The sequence below is a fragment of the Zootoca vivipara genome, chromosome 8 (genome assembly GCF_963506605.1).
Source record: "Zootoca vivipara chromosome 8, rZooViv1.1, whole genome shotgun sequence".
In the NCBI taxonomy this organism is placed as follows: Eukaryota; Metazoa; Chordata; class Lepidosauria; order Squamata; family Lacertidae; genus Zootoca; species Zootoca vivipara.
Genome location: NC_083283.1, coordinates 29,515,044 through 29,537,363, shown reverse-complemented (window position 1 = coordinate 29,537,363; position 22,320 = coordinate 29,515,044). Strand labels below are relative to the sequence as shown.

General features: G+C 45.5%; 1 protein-coding gene across 3 annotated transcripts in view; it reads left to right on the top strand.

Moving 5' to 3' along the window:
- The first annotated feature begins 1,265 nt into the window (after positions 1–1,265).
- The window catches only part of PKIA (cAMP-dependent protein kinase inhibitor alpha), a 37,863-nt gene continuing 16,808 nt past the window's right edge, over positions 1,266–22,320 (top strand). Inside the window, exons 1-3 of one of the 3 annotated variants that reach the window (XM_035125292.2) lie at positions 1,266–1,503; positions 2,051–2,200; positions 9,343–9,513. In XM_035125292.2, the coding sequence (XP_034981183.1) occupies positions 9,475–9,513 (39 nt within the window). In that variant the 5' untranslated portion in view covers positions 1,266–1,503; positions 2,051–2,200; positions 9,343–9,474. Of the gene's footprint in view, positions 1,504–1,608; positions 2,201–9,342; positions 9,514–22,320 lie in introns of those variants that run through there. The other 2 variants (XM_035125294.2, XM_035125293.2) reach the window with 2 other exon arrangements.

Genomic DNA, 22,320 nt, shown 5'->3' with positions numbered 1-22,320 from the left:
AAAAGGTTAATGTGTAAACTTGGCTGTCAGGGGATCAGAGCATTGGTCCTTTACAGAACAGTAACTGGTTAAAGAACAGGGAGCAGAAAGTAGATGTAAGTGGATGGATCCTACAATGGAGGAATGTAAGTAGCGCCCCCATTAAAATTTGGGGGATTTGTGCCCCCCCCACATTCACAAAAGGTCTTAAGAGAACCTTTAGAAGCCAGTTTGATGGTGACACCGCACGCAAAAGGATTGTTCCAGACTTCCATGTAACTAATTGTGCAGTTATGCACATTGGGGCAAAATAACATTTTAAAACCCCAAATTCGCATATACACCGATAGGCTCTGAGCTGGCCATGATTGAACTTAAAAGTGATCTTGGGGTCGTGGTGAACAGCTGAATGAAAATACCAACCCTTTGGGTGGGAGTTGTGAAAAATGAAAATTCAGCGCAAAAGGCCAAAAATAAGGCTACCAATAGCATAGTGCCTTCATGCACATTACGAGTGAGATGGTTACTCACGCTTAAAGCAGACCCAGTGAAATTAATGGGACTAGCTCCAAGGTTCACAGTTTGCTCTCAGCATGACTAAGCCTGGCTCTAACTCAGCAGAAATGAGAAAGATTGAACAGATTTCCGCTAAAACGCTGCGGGAACCTTATTGCAAACAGTTGGGACTGCAGCAGATATCTACGGCAACCACCACGCGAGAGGCCTACGTAGCCTTTCCTCGAAAACGCTCTGCAGGGAGCAATCGCTTTTTCCCAAGTACTCTTGCTTCTTGCTCAGCCTGCGAACGAGGCTCACGGATCACAAGTTCTGCATTCCGCAGCTACTACGGCGGCGGGGTTTGCAACTCGCAGGTGCAAATGGATGGATCCCGGCTAAAGCGCACAGAGCATCAGCTCCTCTCCCGCCCCCTCGTAAATAGATCCTCGGGGGAGCCCGGAGAGAAGTTGAGGGGAGGGGAGATTTTCGCGGAGCAGCCCATCGAGCATCCAAAGCCGGGGTGAAGTCTGAGCGAGGGAAGGCAGGGAATCTCCTTTGGCACGCCAAGCCTCGCCGGTTTCCCGGAGATGGAAGCTTTTAGCAATGAGAGGCGTGAAGCTTCCCCACGCCCTCATTTATCCATCCCTGCCTCATCCATTTATCGCGTGGGGGGAATTGTATTTCCACCCACCCCCAGTAAGAGCTGAATGCGGTGATCCGGAGTGGGGGAGGGAGGAAGAGGAGGAGCACGATGACTTCATGCAGCCGGAGCGCCGTGAATTTGGGATCAGCAGCTGCAGCTGCACGCTGGGGAGGCAATGACAGCGGGAGCTCCGCCCGGGCGTTTGTCCAAAGCACCCCCGGCGTGATCTTTTTCCAAAATAAAAAAGACACCCCCCTCCTTTGCAAATAAACCACCACCCGCAACAACCTGCAGGGGGCGGAGAGTTGCCCAAAAGCTGAGGAGGCTCCGCCGCAGTGCGAGGGGGAAAGAGGAGACGATGCGCTGAATCGGCCGTCGGGGAGGTGAGTAGATGTGTAATATACACACGCACACCCTTTTCGCCGCCGCCGCCGCCGCTTCAGCAAAGGGAGGCGCAACACGTGCGGAACCGACGGTGTGGGCGAGAAAGCCTCGCTTGCTGGGCCGAGCGCCCCGTGGTGGGGGCTGGAGAAGCCGCTGCGGCGAGATCGGGGATGCTCCTCTGCTGGCATCCGAGCGGGGCTCCCCCCGCCCGCCTCTCCGCTGCTGTCGAGTGACAGCGGGGCCCCTTCGCTGCTGAGAATTGGGCTCGGGATTTGACTTGAAGGGTTGCCCGGCCCTCTGGTTTCTGGGGTCCCCCCCCCCTCCTCTCCTTAGGTCTTCCAAGCAGGCTTGCGCGCAGAGCGAGCCGCCTCCCCGCCCTCCTCGAGGGGCAGCGCTTGTTTTCTCGCCTTCCTAAAAATAGCCCGGAGAGTTTAGGGAGGGAGGGTTACTTGAGACGGGAGGGGGGGGGCGCTGCCTCTCTCCTGCCTTCCCTCGGACCAGGACCGGCGTGACGGCGGCTCCTTTGCTTCCTCTTCTCCTCTCCAGGACGTGCGTAAAGAAGGGGCACCCGTTGGGGTTCATGGCGCGCCGGCGGGATGGAATAAACGACGGACCTGCGCGCCAGTGTGGTGGACTGCTAAGGGATGACGCCTAAACTATGGGACATGTGACAGCTCTACTTTAGTTTACTTAAAGGTAGGCCAAAATATTACGGCAGGGGTTGGGGGTCAGACTGCTCCTGGGTCCTGGACACTCCTGGTTCTCTCCACACAGTCCCGGGTCATACTGTTTTTGGTTGCCACCATATTGGGAGCTGCTCTTAAAGGGTGCTACCATGTGTCTTCCCACCCCACCCCCAAACACAAGCAGCCATTTTAATGTTATGCACATACAGTTACACTGCTGGTAGTTAAGAAATGTCAGCAACAGTGAGGCCCATGGAGAACTACTTGGTGATGTGTCGGGATATGAACCAGTTCTTGTATCAGAGTCTAAAAAGAGAAGCAATCTAATCCTGAGCTTGTTTTGGATTGGATCATAACCCAAAATATGTTTTCTGTCCTTTGAGCTACCAACCCTCTTCTGTGTGATGGTTCATTTTTAAAAATTGGTTTAAAGGATCAAGTTCTGTGAAGGAATGACATTTGCTATGTAACACCCACATGGACCCTTGATTTGAATCTCCTTCAACCACAGGGAAGGTGCCAGGCAGCAGCCCCCATATTTGCTGTTGGGTGCCTTCAGTGTTTCAAGCATTTGGCTGAATAAAAACCCACAAACGGGTGGGTTGTGTAGTAATCTATCATTTCCCTCCAATAATGGAAAATCCTGCCTGCCTGAAACGTGGGGTTTGTGCCAGAATGTGCAATGTGTTATGCCAATAGTCTGCTGAATGCCATGGAAGCTTCCTTTATGTTTGCTAGAAGCGAATTAATAGTGGGCATTTTGTTCTATTTAGCAAATGCGGAAAAGAAGGAAGTGCTTGCTGTGGGCCATTCCAAGTTCTACCCCCACATGCTACTAATTTAAGTGATAAATATAGGTTAAAATCAACACTACCACTTGTTCAAGAGCGAGACTGCCAGCTAAGTCACCTATCTTGTGGGATGAAAATTAGGAGTGATGTGTGTCAGAGTGGTCGCTGCCTACATAAATGGGCTCAAAGTGTCCCATCCTCTCCTGTTTAGCATGGCACACTTGGACTTTTGAAGGTTTCTGTATATAGTAGCATAGATTACCTGTTTGAAGACCCAAATATATTATTGCTATAGGTTGGCATCTTTTGCTTTCCTTGGTGTACATTCCATCTTCTGAGCAACTGAGAAGCTGTTTTAAAATAGAATCTGTTTGACAGGTGTGAATCTTGGTTAAAAGCCTAATTGTCCACAGTTCTTGGATATGTACTGCTCAACTACCAGAATGATATCAGTGTTTAAATAATCTTTTTTTTCTAAGTAGATATTTTCACAGAGGGTTACGTTTATGAAGCAGATGAGAAGAACACACAATGCTTTAAGAAGATGCCGTAATTGTGGCTCAGTTAGTAATCGGTTTACTAAACCACTGATGACTACTAAAAATTTAAGGGGAGGGGGAATCAACATTTAGAATTCTCAGTTATTTTCTGATGAGGCTCTTATGGTTGTAGCTGTTGTGTGACATGCAGAAATTACTAGAGCCTCATCAGGAGGTCACTTTCCCAAAATAAGGTAACATCATTTCAGCTTCCTAGATAATTTGGGAATATCTTGGTCTTGTGACAGAGGTACACTTTAAGCTTCACAATTTCTTGAAGGAGATTTTAAAATGTATCCCTTTCAGACTTTTCTGGTAATTGACATACCCTTTTATTATGCAGAAGGGACACGGGTGGCACTGTGGGTTAAACCACTGTGCTGCTTGGGCTTGCCGATCAGAAGGTCGGCAGTTCGAGGCCTGCGACGGGGTGAGCTGCCATTGTTCGGTCCCAGCTCCTGCCAACCTAGCAGTTCGAAAGCACACAGTGCAAGCAGATAAATAGGTACCGCTCTGGTGGGAAGGTAAACGGCGTATCTGTGTGCTGCTCTGGTTTCGCCAGAAGCGGCTTAGTCATGCTGGCCACATGACCCAGAACGACTGTCTGCAGAAGCGGACAGCGCCAGCTTCCTCGGCCTGTAAAGTGAGATGAGCACTGCAACCCCAGAGTCGTCTGCAACTGGACTTAATTGTCAGAGGTCCCTTTACCCTTTACCTTTTATTATGCATGTGCCCCATTCTAGCTCTGAACACTTTGGAAGTATCTTGATTGTTGAAGGCTGGTTTAGGGTAACTGGCCTTTGAGATGTTGCCGGACTCCCAAATTCCACCAGTACCAGCCAACATGGCCATTGGTGAGGGTTTGTGCAAGTTATATAGCATTTCTGATCCCTGATTTAAGGACACACTGCAAATCATCCTAGAATTTTCAATATTCAGTTAGTCAGTGATGTCAAATGCAGTGAAGAATATGTCAATATAAAAATTAAGAGGATAGGCCTACAGAATAGGTATCCATTGCTAAAGCACAGAAGAACTCTGCATTCAACACACATTTGCAGCAGTACACACCTGCATACCAAATTTCTTAGTTCATATTGACACAAATTTCATATGTGTTCATTCACACAAACACGTACAGACTCATTGAACATGTGTACAGCATAACATGAAAATCCGGAAAGAAATCTTGAATATAATAAACAAATGAAGCTACGTATTATTGGACAACCTTGGAGAACCACTGCCAATCAGTGTAGACAGCTCTGAGCTAGATTGACCATTGTTCTGACTCGGGATAAGGAAACTTCCTATGTTCCTCCTTTATTCTTGGATCACCTTGAGGAGATCCTTTATCTTTCTTTAGACCCTTAGGACTCCAATTCCAGTTCTTCACCATTCATTGTGTATTCCTTGAAAATGTTGCACTTAGATATTGCAGTTCTGTAGCCAGAGATGGAATAGTGAAGGAGCATTCATTGCTTTGTACATTCTCCTATATAGGAGCCGTCTTGTTTAGCCTAAGTAAATCTTGGGTGATGGCTTACGGCGCTGTTTGTGGGTATATAGATGAACCACTTGTTGTTGGCATCCATCGAGAGACAGTGGAGTGCCTCCGGGGGTGAAGTCAAACCACTGTTAGCAGCACTGATGTGACCTCTCTGGGGCACAATCCTGGGCAGTGTGTATGGAGGTCCTGGGCTGCCCAGACGATAAGACCCCCCTCTTGGCCTCACTGATGTGGTCCAAAGGAAAGCAGAGCAATACATTTGGCACCAGCTTGACTGCAGAAGTTGCCAGAAGGAGGCATACAATGTGCCATCAAATTGTAGGTGCCATCAAATTGTAGATATTCTACAAGGGAATGGAGGTTTAGAATCAGAGTTTTCATGCTCCTTGATGGGCTAACTTCCCACGTTGATGAGCTCCATCTACCCCTCATTTCCCTCTACAGCACATGCAGAAACTGCCTCCTTGACCATTGGACCTACTATTGGTCTCATCTGCTCAATCCACCAGAGCCTGTCTTCTCATCCAGAGGATGTCCTTAACTCACCAAGTGAGACCCATCGGCCACCCTAACCAGTCAAAGCCATCTTGGTAGTACTACCGGTATTTATGTCCCCAGCAGTGGGCAGGGGGAAATGGAGAGTGTCAGGGGAAGTCATTATCTACAGGATTCCCCCCCCCCAACATCATGGCCTTGAAAAAGATCCAAAACTATATCCATCCTGGGGCTGGCATATTAATTTTTACTTCCATTTGGAGTGGGGGCAGGGAGGGAAAGAAAAAGTTGCTCTCGTCTGGTCTACAGCTAGCCAAAAATAGTATTTCTAGAGTAGGAGATGGACTGGAACAACATATGGGAGATCCTTTCTGTTCTTCCTCTTCTGTGGTAGGCTACCTCAGCTGTTTTAGCAGCAGTCTGTGGTGGTTTTGCTGCTGTCTTTAAGCAAGGCTCGTCCAGATTTAGTTCTGCATAAAAAAATGATTTACCTCCACCACCTATAGGTCGGTATATTGCATTTGCTCATGGAGCTTCAGCTTAGCAATAGCCTGTGACCATCAGTGGTGTTTTCTGCACTATTGTTCCTTCTGTATCACTGCTTGGGCAACTGGCCTTGTCAGTCTATTTCTTCAGCTTGCTGGGTTCTGGAACGAGCAGAACAGGAAAACTGTTGTACTTTCAGTAGCTGTGTGGAAGAGGATTTTGGCTGGTGTAATCTGGCATTGTCAAGCAGATTTTGACAGGGTGCTTAAACTTGCACCTCCTGAAATCACTTCTTCTGTGAACTGTTAGAAGTAAGCAATCCTGATGATCCATTGCAACTGATTCAATCCTACTGGGTCGGCATTGCAAGCTTGAGAATGCCTACAGTTGCCATTGGGGCTGTTGTGCCTTTAAGTGGCATGGCAGCCAGAACTGGGAATGAGACATGCCAGCAAAAGCTGCATCTGTTGGATTTGCTGCCTGTTCTGCAGCTATTATAGAAGCGCCACCAGACAAAAAAGCAGCAACGTTAGCGGTAAGTTCTTCATTGTGGTCTGTCTTGAGAGAGCAAATGTTGTTGTGGCTTTTATGGCAGGCTATTCATTGGTAGATGGGACGCAGGTGGCGCTGTGGGTTAAACCACAGAGCCTAGAGCTTGCCGATCAGAAGGTCGGCGGTTCGAATCCCTGCGACGGGGTGAGCTCCCGTTGCTTGGTCCCAGCTCCTGCCAACCTAGCAGTTTGAAAGCACGTCAAAGTGCAAGTCGATAAATAGGTACCGCTACAGCGGGAAGGTAAATGGTGTTTCCGTGTGCTGCTCTGGTTCGCCAGAAGCGGCTTTGTCATGCTGGCCACATGACCTGGAAGCTGTACGCCGGCTCCCTCGGCCAATAATGCGAGATGAACGCCGCAACCCCAGAGTCGGTCACGACTGGACCTAATGGTCAGGGGTCCCTTTACCTTATTCATTGGTAGAGGTGATACCAGCATGAAATGGTTTATCTCCATCTGTTATCCGCCTTTCAACATGGAAACTCATTTATTGGACAGAGTGGTCAAGATTCATATGAAAGTTGAGGATGAATCCACTGGAGCCTTTGCTGTGCTTACCCGTAAACTGTATTGGTTGATTGTAAAGAGGGCGGCAGGAGGATGAAGGTACAACTCAAGAATAGTTAAACTACACACATGCTTGCCTAGGAATTGACATGTAGGGATACATAACTTTCCTCTAAAGTGGTTATGACATTAAAAGCTAAGTGGCTTTTCCCTTCCCCACCCATCCCAATTCAAGGTGCAGTTCTTCTGCTTTAGATTACGGCTTCCATGGCTGCATTTTATTTTTTTTAAAGGAAAGGAGTCTCCTCCTTTGGAGGTCTTTAAGCAGAGGCTTGACAGGCATATGTCAAGAATGCTATGATGATGTTTCCTGCTTGGCAGGGGGTTGGATGGGATGGCCCTCGGTGGTCTCCAACTCTATGATTCTATGAAAGGCTAAAACTGTAGCTTAGCCCCAAAGAAATGGGTCTCTAAAGAGATGGGCTGAAGGAAAGAATTGAGGGGAGGGGGTGCTGATTTCATTCTGTTCTCATAAAAATGCTCCCACAACCTGACATGCCTCAGAGGGTAGAGTTGTCTTTTGGAAGCAGATGTTAGCGTGGGAGGCAATTATAGCCGATATGGAGAAGCTACTTCACACAGTGAGGAGGAGAAAAATATAGAGGTGTTTGTGGGAGGACAAAGAGGCAAAGTCATCTTGCATGGAAAGAAAGAGGCATTAATTAGTGTGGGGAGATAGTTAGTCTTCAGCTACCCTTGCAAGCCTGCCTATGTTAAATGTTAAAGCTGTTCCAGCCAGAGCCTGTATCCTTTGTTTTCTTCTTCCCTGAGCTGTAATGCATTTATTGCCCATTTACCCGTTACCCACCTTTCCTCCATTTAGGCAAATGGGACTTGGTGGAAAGCTTTTCCTTACCCTGCCCCATTTTTGTGGGACCAGGGAGAGAAGGTTAGAGCAGGGAAGCACATTCGCTGCACTCCTTTGTGACTTGACTGCTTCCATTAAGATGTGAGTGTGCCCAGCTAAAAAAAGCACCAGGCTATAAGGGACTTGCTTAGTGCTCGTGAACTGGAAGACATGAACCATGAATTGCAAGTGAACTTTGAGTGGTTGTCCTGCAAGTCTCTGCACCAATATGCATGACAAAGTGTGGGATCCTGATTTCTTTTCCTTTCTCTCCAGTGCTTTATCTTTCTATGGAAAACGTTCTGTTTCCTAAGTTCATATTGGAAACGATGAATGGGTGCCAATTGCCAATAATATTAAGTGAGCTTGGTAGTTTCAGTGTTTTAAGCTTTGTTTATTAAATGCAAGTAAAATAAACATGCTAAATTAGGTAACAACAGCATATGGTACCAGAATTCGTTTTGATTTCAGTTGAAAAATTCCCACTGCAAATTCCCCTGTAATATACCAGGAAAAGACTCCCAATTTAAAATCTAAATATCTATATCTGTATGATGCTGATGTGTATAAGCGCTGAGATTATGTCACATTGGTAGTGAAAGAAAGCAAGGAGTGTATCAAACTCTTTTTCATGTCTTTCTTGCATATCATGTTGGTGGACTTGCAGCCCCAGAGACTTGGGGGAGGTGGAGTCTCTCCAGCCATAGCTGCTGGCTCCCTCTGCATAGCATAGGAATATCTTGAAAGGACTTCACAAATCTTTGTGCAGTGTTTTGAGGGCTGCAGATTTTTAGGGGCCTTCCTCTCTTGCTGCTGCACCTGAAGCTATTGTTCTAACTTCTATAATCCAGCATCTAGTTCTAAGAGCCCCTTATTTGGGGAGCTGAAACATACTTGGCTCCCAATAGTACATGCTTGTTGTAACCATGATCCTTGTGATGCTCCCCACCCTGCTCAAAACAGCCTTGATTTAATGAACCTGAGTACAAGTTATTGACTTAGCTCTGCTGAATATTATCCACTTGTTAATCCACGGTGCTTGTTTTAAAAGGTATCCAAAATAGCAGAAGTCTGTATTGATCCATTTTTTTTCATCTTTTCCCCTCCCTCAATTCACAGTTGTCCTTGTACTAACCTTGAACATAACAGTTAGTTTTAAAACATACATTGCAGTTTCGGATTGATGATTTAAGCCATGCATCTCCTCATTTTGGATGGCTAAATAGGATGGGTTGATTGAATAATACTTCCTTCTCTTTCTCTCCCCACTACCATGCTGTTCGCATATTCTGCATATTCAATTTCATTTTCTGCTGAGCAAAACACATTGCTGCAATACTCTTCCTTTTTTCTTTTTGTTGTGTAGGATGGCGTTCAGTAGGTGCTGATGTTGACACAGCATTTGTGGAGTCAAAGAGCTGTTTGTGTTTGCTAGAGAAAAGAAAGTAATGTTTCACAACAATGGAGATTGGAAGGGGCCTGCACTGGATATCACTTAATGAGGATTCTAGCCTATCTGAGGCATGTCTTCTCTAAAGTAAGCCCCCAGTTCAACTTGCTTCTGAGTAGACATGAATACGGTTGTACTGTTCATTACATTTTTGTGCATGCAAGTTTGGAACCACCTAGGTTTTTTTTAAAAAAAAACGATTCTCATGCATTCTGTTGATTGGAAGTACAAGATTGTATTCAATTGTGATAGAGGAGAGAGCAAGGGGTTTCAGATTGATAAACGCAGAATCAATATGGTTTTACATTAACAGCAGAGTTTTGTTCCTCTAAAGATAGGTGCTTGGATCAGGTCTAACTGCAGAAGCCCTTAGCAACCTTAGTTCCCGGTATTCAATGATTGGTTACGGTTCCTGTGGAATTTTTGGAATTCAGTGCTGTCAAGATATGCCAGTTATCTCTTGTTTAGAAGACTTTAAAAGAGGATTACAAATTCACGAAGAATAAGTATTGTCAATGGCTGCCACTCATGATGATTTTATGAGTCATCTCTGTTTGGAGGCAACATGTCTCTGAGAATCAGTTGCTGAGGTGTGTCAGGGGGAGTGGGCTATTGTCTTGATGCCCCACTTACGGACTTCACAGAGGCATCTGGCTGGCCACAGTGGGAGATGGGATGCAAAAACTAAACAGACCATTGGGCACATCCAGCAGAGCTCATCCAATGTTCTCTTGCTGGGAGTCTTTCCTAGAGATGTGGAGATCCGGGGGGGGGGGCATGGAAAAATGGTAGGAAATTGGTTTCTCTCTTCTCCCCCCCCCCCCAAAAAAAACTTTTCCAGTTTTTTTTCTGGGCCTTCATATCACTAGCTATGCCACATCTATCTTTAAAAAAAATCACACCTAAAATGAATATGACAGAGTTACTGAAAATAAACTGAGCACTCATCCAAAACCAGAGGCTGTGGCGTAATATGTGAAATGGTCCTTAGTGCCAAGGTATCATCATGCAGAACACCAGCCATTGGCAAACTTGAAGGTTGCAGGTTCTAATTCAGGCATCCCCAAACTGCGGCCCTCCAGATGTTTTGGCCTACAACTCCCATGATCCCTAGCTAACAGGACCAGTGGTCGGGGAAGATGGGAATTGTAATCCAAAACATCTGGAGGGCTGAAGTTTGGGGATGCCTGTTCTAATTCATTTTTTTTTACACAGCTCCAGATTCAAAATAGTCACTTGGGGTGCGTGGAGCAAGATTCACTCTGGTGGGGTTTCAAGGGGTGGAGCTAAGTATCCATGGCACTCCCATGAGCTGGGTGGGCACACTGCAGATTTGGAAGATCCCCTTTGTTTTTTACTAGAACCCGGAGTCTTACCAACCAGAACCAAACAGTGGCTCAGATGGGAAGCTAGGAACTAAGGAACCAGATGTCTCTGGGTTCAGGCTCTGTCCAGGAGTTTGTGATCAGTACCAGAACTGTGAGGGGCAAGGGATATCGCGAAGCCCCTCCCCTCCTGAGTTCCAGCCCAGCCCCGAGCGAGGCTGAAAAGAGGGAAAGCTCCAGCTCAAGTGGGGAAACAGGAAGTGGTGTCCAAGGCTCTGGCAGGGTAGAAGAGCCATCGTCCCAGGTGGGACAGGAAGGGGGAAGGAAGGGGGGCAGGCCAGTCCCCCCAACTCCGGAACTTCGCAGAAAGCGTCGGGGGAAGAGGATGGGTCTCCCCAAGTTGTTATGCTGGCGCAAGACGCGCCAAAAGCCACTTGGAGGTTGCTGTTACGGTGGCCGGAGAAGGCTACTTCAGAGTAACGACTCTACACAGCTCTGCATTTTGTCTTTTATTGGTGCTGAGTATTTACAGTGCTAATGGCAGTGCTATTTACAAAGACACATCTGTTCAGCTTGAATCAGAACCTCCAAGTGGCTTTTGGCGCGTCTTGCGCCAGCATAACAACTTGGGGAGACCCATCCTCTTCCCCCGACGCTTTCTGCGAAGTTCCAGAGTTGGGGGGACTGGCCTGCCCCCCTTCCTTCCCCCTTCCTGTCCCACCTGGGACGATGGCTCTTCTACCCTGCCAGAGCCTTGGACACCACTTCCTGTTTCCCCACTTGAGCTGGAGCTTTCCCTCTTTTCAGCCTCGCTCGGGGCTGGGCTGGAACTCAGGAGGGGAGGGGCTTCGCGATATCCCTTGCCCCTCACAAGAACCAAGCACATAATTCCTGCCACACAAAAATCTACTTATGGTTTTCGGGTGGGCATGCTTTCTATTTGTTAGAAATTTGAGAGTCAGAAATCCTTGCTGATCTTCTGCAAACGACTTGGAGACCTATGGGTAGACCCCAGTCTAGCATCTTCCCACCCTTGCCATGAATCGTAGCTGTAGCTAAGTAACTGGTTTTAATTGGTTATTAAGAGGGAGGACCCTTTTAGTTGTTGCTATTGATCAGAAAATCTTTCTAATCTACTGCAGATTACCCAGCAGAAAACCCTGTTTTCTTTCCAGCCCTGCTGTACACTACTATCCTGAAAAAAATTGCATCATTATCTCCATTATGAATTGCAGATTGTGCCCTGAGATTTACTGCATGTTCAGCCCAGGAAAGTTCAGTCTCAAATTAAGCTCTCTGAAAGTCAAGGGAAGGGTCTGATTAATCTCTAGCAATTCAAAAGGCTATATTCAAATAGGTGAGATTTTAAAGAGAGTCTTATTTTATATGGGGGCTTTGTATTGTTCTGGAGCTTTGCATCATGAGTGCTGTGCCTAAATTGAGACCAGAGTGCATAGGAGGCAAAACTGGGTTTGGATATTAAGCACACACTTGTAGTTAGATGTGGATTTCGTTTGGGTTGGAAGCCCTCTGGTTGTATCCAAGCAACTCGGCTGGAGCTGAAGGACTTGTTGCATAGGAAAGAGCAAAAATCCATTCTGTGCTGCTCCAGAGGTCAGGACTATATGTCAAGGGCTCAAGGTACAGGAGGGTAGATTTCAGTTGAACGTTTAGGGGAAATGTCTTAACGGTAAGAGGAGTTTGACCATGGAGACAGTTACCTAGCAGGGGATTATACTCCCTCTCTCACTAGCAATATCCAGACAGAGGCTACACAGACATCTATTGGGATGCCCTTGCTCTGGATTTCCTACATTGAACAGGAGGCTGAATTAGATGGCTTACAAGTCTCCCCCCAATCCCCCCCACTGCCCTTAGAGCTTGCAGCTAATATTATGTGGCCAACATTATCCTGATTTTTAATAATGGTCACAAATCTTCATTTCTACTAGAGTGGTTCCATTTCAGAAAGCCATATGACTTTTTATTAGATTCTGCTCCTTGTTTAGAGTACAGCTGTTCTCTTTGAACACAAAGAATATGTGAAAAGAATTATGTATGTGTACTGTATATATTATTGCCGAGTATCTTTGAAATGCATCCAAATTGGATAGAAGATGGGAAATATAAGACATTTGCGAAATATTGACACTTGAAGGGAAAAATTGTTGGCTGCACTATAATACTTGTAAGATCAATTCTAAAGCTCAAATCTATGGTGCTGTTAGAAAAGACGGAAAAGAAAGGGCAGTCTCTCTCCTCTGAGCCCTTAGCCCCCTGTGGAATCAACCATAAGTGTGATTATAGTTGAGAAACTGCTGCCAGCAGCGTTCCTACTGGTAGTTTTAAGGATAGGTAAAGGTACTCCTGACCGTTTAGTTCAGTCGTGGACGACTCTGGGGTTGCGGCGCTCATCTCGCTTTACTGGCCGAGGGAGCCAGCGTTTGTCCACAGACAGCTTCCGGGTCATGTGGCCAGCATGACTAAGCCACTGCTGGCGAACCAGAGCAGCGCACGGAAATGCCATTTACCTTCCCGCCAGAGCGGTACCTATTTATTTACTTGCACTTTGACGTGCTTTTGAACTGCTAGGTTGGCAGGAGCAGAGACTGAGCAATGGGAGCTCACCCCATTGCAGGGATTCGAACCACCGACCTTCTGATCGGCAAGCCCTAGGCTCTGTGGTTTAGACCACAGCGCCACCCGCACCCCTACAGTGGTAAGAACAGCACCATCCATGGGTCAACTGAACCCAAAGCTGCTTGTTAACTTTGTCACTCCAGTCTTCACTGGCTGGGATTAAGATTACTCTGATGTTAGATTAATAATTTTTCAATGCCATGATGCATGACCAAAACATTATTTAGGATTTTCTCTAAATTAAATAACATTGAGGCTGTGTTCAACACCTGACATTAACCTAATGCAGGGGCCACTGCCTTTTTGGACCAGTGGGCACATTTCAGATTTTGAGAACATTGTAAGTGCCAGTCACAAAAAGGCTGTCATTGGGAGCATGCCATAGCACAACAGGGCTGCCACAGGGGGTGGGGCATAGCATGACACAGAATTACGGACAATACAGTCATTGCTGCTTCTCTCCCCACCCTACCCCCCAGAACAACCTCATGCTTACCGTAGGAAGTCAGTGATGTCCTGCTGGTCCTGACTGTGCAGATATAACTGCTAAAGGCACAAGAACTCTGTTTTCCCAGTGCCAACCCTAAACCCAAAGCCTAGGAGACATTCCTAAGCCTATTTGCAAAATTGTAGCACTCTGCCTTTGCTGTTTGGAGAGGGGATTCTTTAACATCCACCTGCACTTACGTATTAGTATTTGCGGAAATTAGCTTCTAGGGAGTACTTGATATCTGACAAACCCACAACAGGAAAGTTGCACCCTGGTTGCTAGGAAAAAAGGAAGGGCAAGCTATGGGTATTCCAATGATTACTAGAAAATGAGAGAGAAGCAGGAGAAGTGCACTAAAGGAAAGGGGAAATGCAAACTGTTTAGGACTCCAGGGGTTCCTATTGCCTGGTTTCCAAGCAACTCGGTCGTCAGTGACAGCTCTGACTTCACTCATTGGCCAAAAACGCCGAAAGACATGAGCAGTCAGGCTGCATCATTTCACAGAAATTGTTTAGAAGGGTACCTGTACATTTTGCTTCCCAACTTTATTTCTAGGAGGGAAAGTCATGAAAACTCAGAGTCTGGGCCCCTGCCTGGGAGCACCAATGAAAGACTTGGGTGCCAAGTTGGTAACCCCAGCCTATAATAAAAAAGCTGCCTTGATGATGTGTGTTATGGTTGCATGATGCAACATGGCATTGCAATCTCCTGGTTTGTAAACGTTCCAAATTTATTGATTCCTCAATCAAGCATCTTTTGCTGTGGTGCCGCCTTGTACTCTTTTTGGTGCCTCCTAAAAGTGCTCTTGTTTAGGCTAACCTACCCAGACATGTAAAGTTGGCATATATTTTAATCTGCAGTTTTAGCATATGGTTTTTACTTATGCTGTATTATAGTAATACTGGCGTCCAGAGTTTTCCCTCTCTATGATGGAGGTTGTTTCTGTCGTCCCTTCCAAGGTTTTTAAAGCTCTTGAGATTCCTAAGATTGCAGTGGAGGATATTTATTTCCTTGTAATGGTTTGGTAAAGATGCAATCCACTAAAGCTTCAAGAGCTAATTTTAATTTATCTAGACTGGTTGTCTCTCTAAGGGGAGTTTCGTGCAGAAGGAAATGCTTGAATATGATTGACTTGCGTGCATACGGTTTCCACTACTGCTGCTATGAGTATTGCTGAGGGTGGGGTGGAAAGGTTCTATTGAGGCTGTCATGTTTATCGATGGCCTGTCTGCAATTCCACTTAAATAACTTAAGTCTCGTCGTGCTAAAATAAATGACAGGCAGACTATACCCCAAGTTTTCAGTTATTTGTGATGACCATGTCTGGTTACTAAACGAACTCCACTGGTTGAGCAGGAATAATTCTCTGACTTTACACACTTAACACTTGATCCAATAATGTTATAGACATTCTAATTAGACAAGCCGCTCTTGGTAGACGATGAAATGTGTCGATATTAGTTGCAACCGTGTCAATTCTATTCATAGAGAACATTTATGGCTCATCTTATTCCACAGTAATATCAGCTTTTGTCGCTTGTAACACCCTTTTCTTCTAGGAGTAATAGGCTTCAAATCCTGGAAAGGAGCTAACCCTAGTTAGTGTTTACATGTGATTAACTTTGGTGTGGTCGTTCCAAATAGCCATGGGTGAGCCAAGCTGAAGCGGACAGAGAAGAGAGAATGTGATCCTTCAAACCTTGTCCCCTGCTCCTGCGGTGTTGCATCTGTACAAGTCAATAGAAATGGAGGTCAGAGGCAGGAAAGGGACCCTTGGGAATACTAAGAACACAAGAAGAGCCTGATGGAGCAGGCCAGTGGCCCATCTAGTCCAGCATCCTGTTCTCACAGTGGCCAACCAGATGCCTAAAGCAAAGCAACTGATACTCAGCTGATGAATCTCTTAAAGCCATCCAAATTGGTGATCATCACCACTTCTTGGGGGAGCAAATTCCTTTAACTAAGCACTGTTGAATCCTCCTATCAAAATGGCTGCTTAGTGGAAAGGTTGGTGCTCATAAGAGAACTCATCCCCTTATCCCAACCATGAGCCTTTGATAAGGAATTTGTATAATCCAAGTGTACACATCTTCCTGTCTCATGACTGTATATGCCATCAAGTAGCTGTAAGCTATTGTCGAAACATGGTTCTATACCAAAGCCATGCTGCTGTTTTCTCAGTAAGGCTTGTTCTTCTATAGTCTACCGCATAACAAGTATGCAACGAAATGCTTCCATTGAGAAATCTGTCTTTTCTTTTTGGTAATGGGATGTTTCCCCTCACCCCTTTCTGGCCTTGTGCGGTGCACTTGCTAGATGAGAGTGGATGAAGGAAAGCTTGGCAACAGTCAAACAGAAAATAGAGCGACACTCATTAAATCATAGAAGAATTAGAGCATGTAGAAATTTCAGTCTCTCTTCAGAAGAAAAAGTGGGTTGAGAGTACACATGGAAAAAAGATTGAATGAACAACAAGCTTCGGCTCAGAATTTTAAGTAACCTCCCTTTGTAATAGTTTCTACAGGCGAGTTCTAGTGCTGGAAGTGCTTGGATGGTCAAACAGAATAACAGTAGAAAATTCCAACAAGAATATAGTGCTCTCATATTCTGCCTCATGCTTCACAGTGACCTGTCAAAGAAATATGTTGTTCATTGTCGATAACTGTTGTCAGTGTGGGCATGTAGGATGTGAAAGCAACATGAATTACATGGGGGAGGGCAGTGTTATATTAATCTCAACACATGCTACATTACAAAGCTACATGGCATGATCAAGGGCGTGAATTATGCAGTATCATAATGTGGTGTTAATGTTAAGCAATGCAATAGCAAGAGGGCATGGAAGAGCTGCTGGCGACAAAGGCAAGAAATGAGCTGGCAATGTCAGGTCTGGCAGGCACAATTGATGGGGTGCATTTGGCTTGAATGGTCACAAATGCAGGTTCAATTATTTGAAGAGAGAATGGGCGACCTACTCACTGTTAGTCAACACTGTATTTAGAATTATTTTAGCTGAATATCAACTGCAATCATTTGTCTTTCACCGTTCATATCGCAGGCACTTATTTTATGTCACATCATTTTGTTCTTATCCTGGAAGATCCCAGAGCCTTTACAAATGTTTCAGCTTTGGCACTTCCATTTCTGAGATGAAAGGCAACCGGTCTTTAGCACGAAGTTGAAACAAGCAACAATCAGTTTTCTGCAGATTTCCATTTGTTCTGATTTATCACTAAAGAGTTTGTTTTCTGGGGGGAAGCAGGGCAAAGGCAAAACTGCTTGGACCCATGGCGTAGAAAGCACGGGGCAAGCGGAAAACCGCTCGGACTCATGCTTTCTAGGCAAAGGGCAATTGGAAATGTGTATGAACCCTCTAGGGAAAAAAATCATTTTAAGATTTGGTGTAGAGAGGGAGACAGTATTTCCCGCATGTCACAAGTATGTCTTGCCTTAGTCCTAAGTGACGTAGGGGAGTAAGATTCATTTGCATTGTTTTCTAATTTCCATATTGTTTTTTTTTAGGTCTGTGGCCCTCATAACTCATTTGAACTCTGCCTGTATTGGAGAGAACATCAACCCTTTGGTCACAATTCCCTTTTTTGATAGTTCTCTATTTTAAAGATAATACTGCTCTGGAAACATTTCCTCTGGGCAAGGAATTCCCATTTGTTCACCCATAGTGCTTCAGAGGCATTACAGTGGTATGACCACATTATTCTTGCGAGTCTTCTGGTGTACCTGACTAAAATCAACCCATTACGATGCTCGCAAAGGAAAAGTCACATATTTAATCTTATGTCCAATCTGGCTTAAATGCCACATTTCTCTATAGCTCTCCTTTTGGAGCAAATTGTGCCTTCCTGCGATCCCACTTATAGGCTGTTAACTAGCCTGTTTGTGCAGCACCAAAAAATGTGCTGCCATTTCAATCAATTAGACGGGTAAATCTTCTTCCCAAGCAGATCAGTTTAATGGCAGAGTTGTGTAGTGTATATGTCATAAAGGATAAAAATAGTGCTGTCATGAAGTAGTTTTTGATTTCACATTTAGCAGCAGTATAAAAGTGTGACCAGGCCCAATATTTAGTCTCAACTGTTCTCTCCTAGATATTTGTTGCATCATCTCAGCAGGTTTATCTAGCTTCTCATTTGAGGGCCCGATTTCTGCTTTTTCAGTCTTTTTTGAGAGAGGGCAGTAAAACGGAGACTAAAAATAACATGGATCTTTGAGTTTTTGCTGTTGGAACCTGTTCCAATCTACAGTGGTACCTCGGGTTACAAACGCTTCGGGTTACAACACTTTGGGTTACAAACCACAGTGGTACCTCGGGTTACGAACTTAATTCATTGCGGAGGTCCGTTCTTAACCCAAAACCGTTCTTAACCTGAGGCGTGCTTTCGCTAATGGGGCCTCTCGCTGCCGCCGCGCAATTTCCGTTGTCATCCTGGGACAAAGTTCTCAACCCGAGGTACTACTTCTGGGTTAGTGGAGTTTGTAACCCGAAGTGTTTGAAACCCGAAGTGTTTGTAACTTGAGGTACCACTGTATTGTGTAACCCTTGAGTCAGCATTCGGGACCAGTTTCAGTACAGTATCTAGAGTATATTTGTATTACATTCTGGGACTCCAGTTTGGATGTCTATGAGTAGCAGCCTTCCCACAATACACACCCACTCATAAGCCATGAGCAAGCAGTGTTGTTTATTCAGCTGACAACAGTGGATCACCAAGAGATCAACAATATAGGCAGCAGCACTCATGGCAAGAGAGAACTTCAGCAGGTGGCACTGGAGTCCATTGACAGCAGGGTAGCTCTAATCATCTTTTCCTAGATGGATTTCAGCAATAGTATTTTCAACCTGTAGTGATCCAGCCAGTAACTCCTAGAATCCTCTAACTGACGCAATCTGCAGGGGACCACTTCATCAGTCATCTTCACAGGAAATACAAGCTAGGTATGGGGGAGCAGGCAGCCAACCCTTATGCACAATGCAGGCCTTTAAGACAGCACAGCTTCCTCCGGGAAACAAATGGTGTGTAGGGCTTGGATCTATGTAAGTCTCCAGCTGTTAAACTCAAGATTTGTTTTTCCTTTGGCTACATTCTGTATGCCAACTTCCCTACAACCTGTGTTTGTGTTTTTAGAAGACCTTGTTCACCACAAGTGATCTTTCAAGTAGAGTGATAATAACTGGGAACTTGAGATGCCCAGGTCTAGCTAGTATGGACTTCCCTGATCAACAAATATTGATCAGTTTCCAGCTGATGCTACAGTCTCTACCATGTTGTGAAAGCACACAGTTACTGTACTGAAGCCAAGCAGATATGGCTCTTTTCAGTCCCCAAATGGGAGACCAGCTGAGCACAGCAGCATGAGTTCCATCATGTAAGAAAGGCTGGGTATAAATGTAATAAATGGTGGTTTGGATCCTAACTAGACACCTACAGACAGAAGGGCTCCTTCCATTCACAGATGGGATTCAGATCCAGTGGAGGTTCACATTGTGGAGAGGCCATTTCTGCCGATCCTTCCACTGTCTTCCAATGTTGTTCTAGATGGGGCCATACCTTCCAGAGCAGATTGTCAGGAGTAGTAAAAGGGCCTTCAGAGGGAAGGGATAATAGTGAAAACTGGCTCTCCCTCTCTTTTGCTGGTGGAAATATCCTAAGAGCAGAACCATGTTCAGGGGAAGGTTGTGCAAAGGTTGAGAAAGCAACCAGCCTTTACTTCAGGGCATATGGTGATCACATTGCAATGGGCTGCATTCAATTAAATCATTACGCCAGCAGAACCCAGCTTCCCCACTGGCAGAGCAGGACTTTCTCTCTGTCCTCTCCCCACCATGTGCCCCTGCACCCTTCTCAGATCTGTCCCAGAGGGTCTGGAGAACCCCTGGGACAGCATACAGGGGGAGAGGAGGAGAGGGGAGATCATTGTGTTGAGCTTGAAGAAACGCTTGGACTGGTGGAACAATCTGCTTAGCACTACATTGAACACAACCCAATATAGTTCCATTAAACTTCGGTCTTTAGTTTTTACAGGAAAACAGGTGTAATATCTCTCCCATTCCCCCAGCCTGCCTCCCCCGCAATAGATAGATAGATAGATAGAAACATTCCCACATCGTGCTGTTCATGTGATGTTGAACTCATGTAGAGCTTAATGCGAATGTATATCTTTCGGCTCGAATGGTACCCAGTTGTACAAACGCCAATTAATTCAGCAGTTGCTGCCCTTTAAAAAGTTACGTCTACGTGGGCTTGTTTGTTTCACCTTTTTCCTTTTCTGAATGGGAGCCACTTCAAGCAAAGCTGCTCTTCAAATAGTTCTGTAGTGAGGAAGTACCGCAGCATGTGTGCCAAGCAAGGTCGCATTCAGCTGTCAATATCTAGCTTTTATGATGAGTGTGTGTTTTCCCTTCTCCTTTCCTTTTGGTGCAAGACAGAAACTATATACTCCATGAGTAAATTAATATATGAAATATACTCTAGAAGTAAATGTGTGAAATATAATGCACATGGAAATTAATATGTGGAATGCATAGTTAATATTGCTCATAATCCACCCTAATGGTTGATTACTCTTTGCAGACTGGTTTTTATACATGTTTACTCAAGAGAGTCAGTGTGGTTCAGTGGTTAGAAAGTTTGACTTGGACCTTGCACATCAGGGTTCAAATCTCCACTCAGCCATGAAGCTCACTGAGTGACCTTGGACCAGTCAGTCTCTCACCTTAACCTACTTTTCAGGGTTGTTGTGAGGATAAAATGGGGAGAGGGAAGAACCACGCAAGGCATCTTGAGCTACTTAGATGCTTACCTTCCAAGTCCTTCTGCAGAATCCGGGACTGGCAGCCGTGTGACACCAGAGGTTGTGTCAACGTAACTTCTGGTGTCGCTTTTGCCCTTCTATGGGCACCAAAAATAGCCACCGCCGGGTTCGAAAGTCGCTTGTACGCATGTCAGGAAGTGCGTCGACACAACTTCCAGTGTCGCTCCGCCCATCTATGGGCACCAAAAATGGCCACCGCCAACACTGGAAGTCGCGTCTATGCACTTCCGGACATGTGTAGATGCGACTTTTGAAGCTGGCGGCGGCCATTTTTGTGCCCATAGAAGGGCAAATCGGAAAGAAAACAAATGGCCGCCGGCAGGAGAAAATAACAGAGAAAAACGGGAGACGAAGTGATACGGGGGACCACCGGGAAAAGGTAAGTAAAAACAGGGGTTTCCTGGGGAAAACGGGGTACTTGGCAGCTATGCTTAGATGAAAGGTGAGATATAAATGTAATGATAAAGTGGGGGAAAGGTCACACTGATTTCAGTGGGGCTCTCAGCCAAGATTTGCATCCTCTTGTTTGCTTCCAACTAAATGATGTTATATGTGCATGAGAGATGAATCAATAGGCCTGCTTTGGTAGTTCCTGTGAATACTACAGAGAATGTTCCTGGATATAATTGTGCTTAATCACACACTTGACCACACAGCGCTGTGAGAGCTCAGCAGTGTTTGCTGTTGGAAACACTCAAGTGAAGAAAGAGAATTGATTTTCCTGCAGCTTTTGAATGCTACGGCCCTGGCATACAATTTCCAGTAGGCTAATGCAGAAACAGAAAGGAGCATAGTTGAGCTGCCTCGGACCATGGGTCTATCTGGCTCAGTATTGGCTAGAACTGACTAGAAATAGCCTTTCAAAGGTTAAGACATGGGCAACTCCTAATCCTTCCTACAGATGCTGCAGATTGAACCTGGAGACTTTTGGATGCAAATCATGTACTCTGCCACTCAGTTTACAGCCCTTTTCTGCATCACTGCAATGTGGGACAACAGAAGGGACAGGTGTCTCAGTATATCAAGGCAAATGTTACAAAGTGAGTTCAGTTGCTTTGGAGGTGTAGCTCTGGCAGGCAGCCATGATTATGAAGGGCCAATCACTTGCGGCAGTGCATGGACATATTTGGGTTGCAAATGAAGCAGCCCCTAACTATCCTTACTGGGCACATTCTAACATCTATATAAGAACTGCCAGATCCTCTTACAGATGTAGCAAACCATCTCCTTCAGTGCTTCATGCACCTGATCAAAGTGGAGGTGCAGAAGGGGGCTAGTAGCATTTCAGATCCCCCTAAGCGAGAACATTTTAAAGTGCATAAACAGGCTTGCCTTATTTGAACGGAACCCTGGCCTCCACCTACAATCACCCAGTAGCTCAGTGATAACTGAGTTCTGAAAGTAGATTAGCATGGTGGGCTTTCTTGGCCTTGTCCCAAACTCGACCAGACAGTGAGGATGAGCGACTGGATTTTCAGTTCTTTATTGGCAAAGCACTCGGTTCATCAGCTCCTAATGTACAAGAATACAACAACACTGCCCCGCTAACTAGCTGCCTAGGCACCTGCAACTATGCTGGCTGCTTCTGTTTGATGGTAGATGTTTATA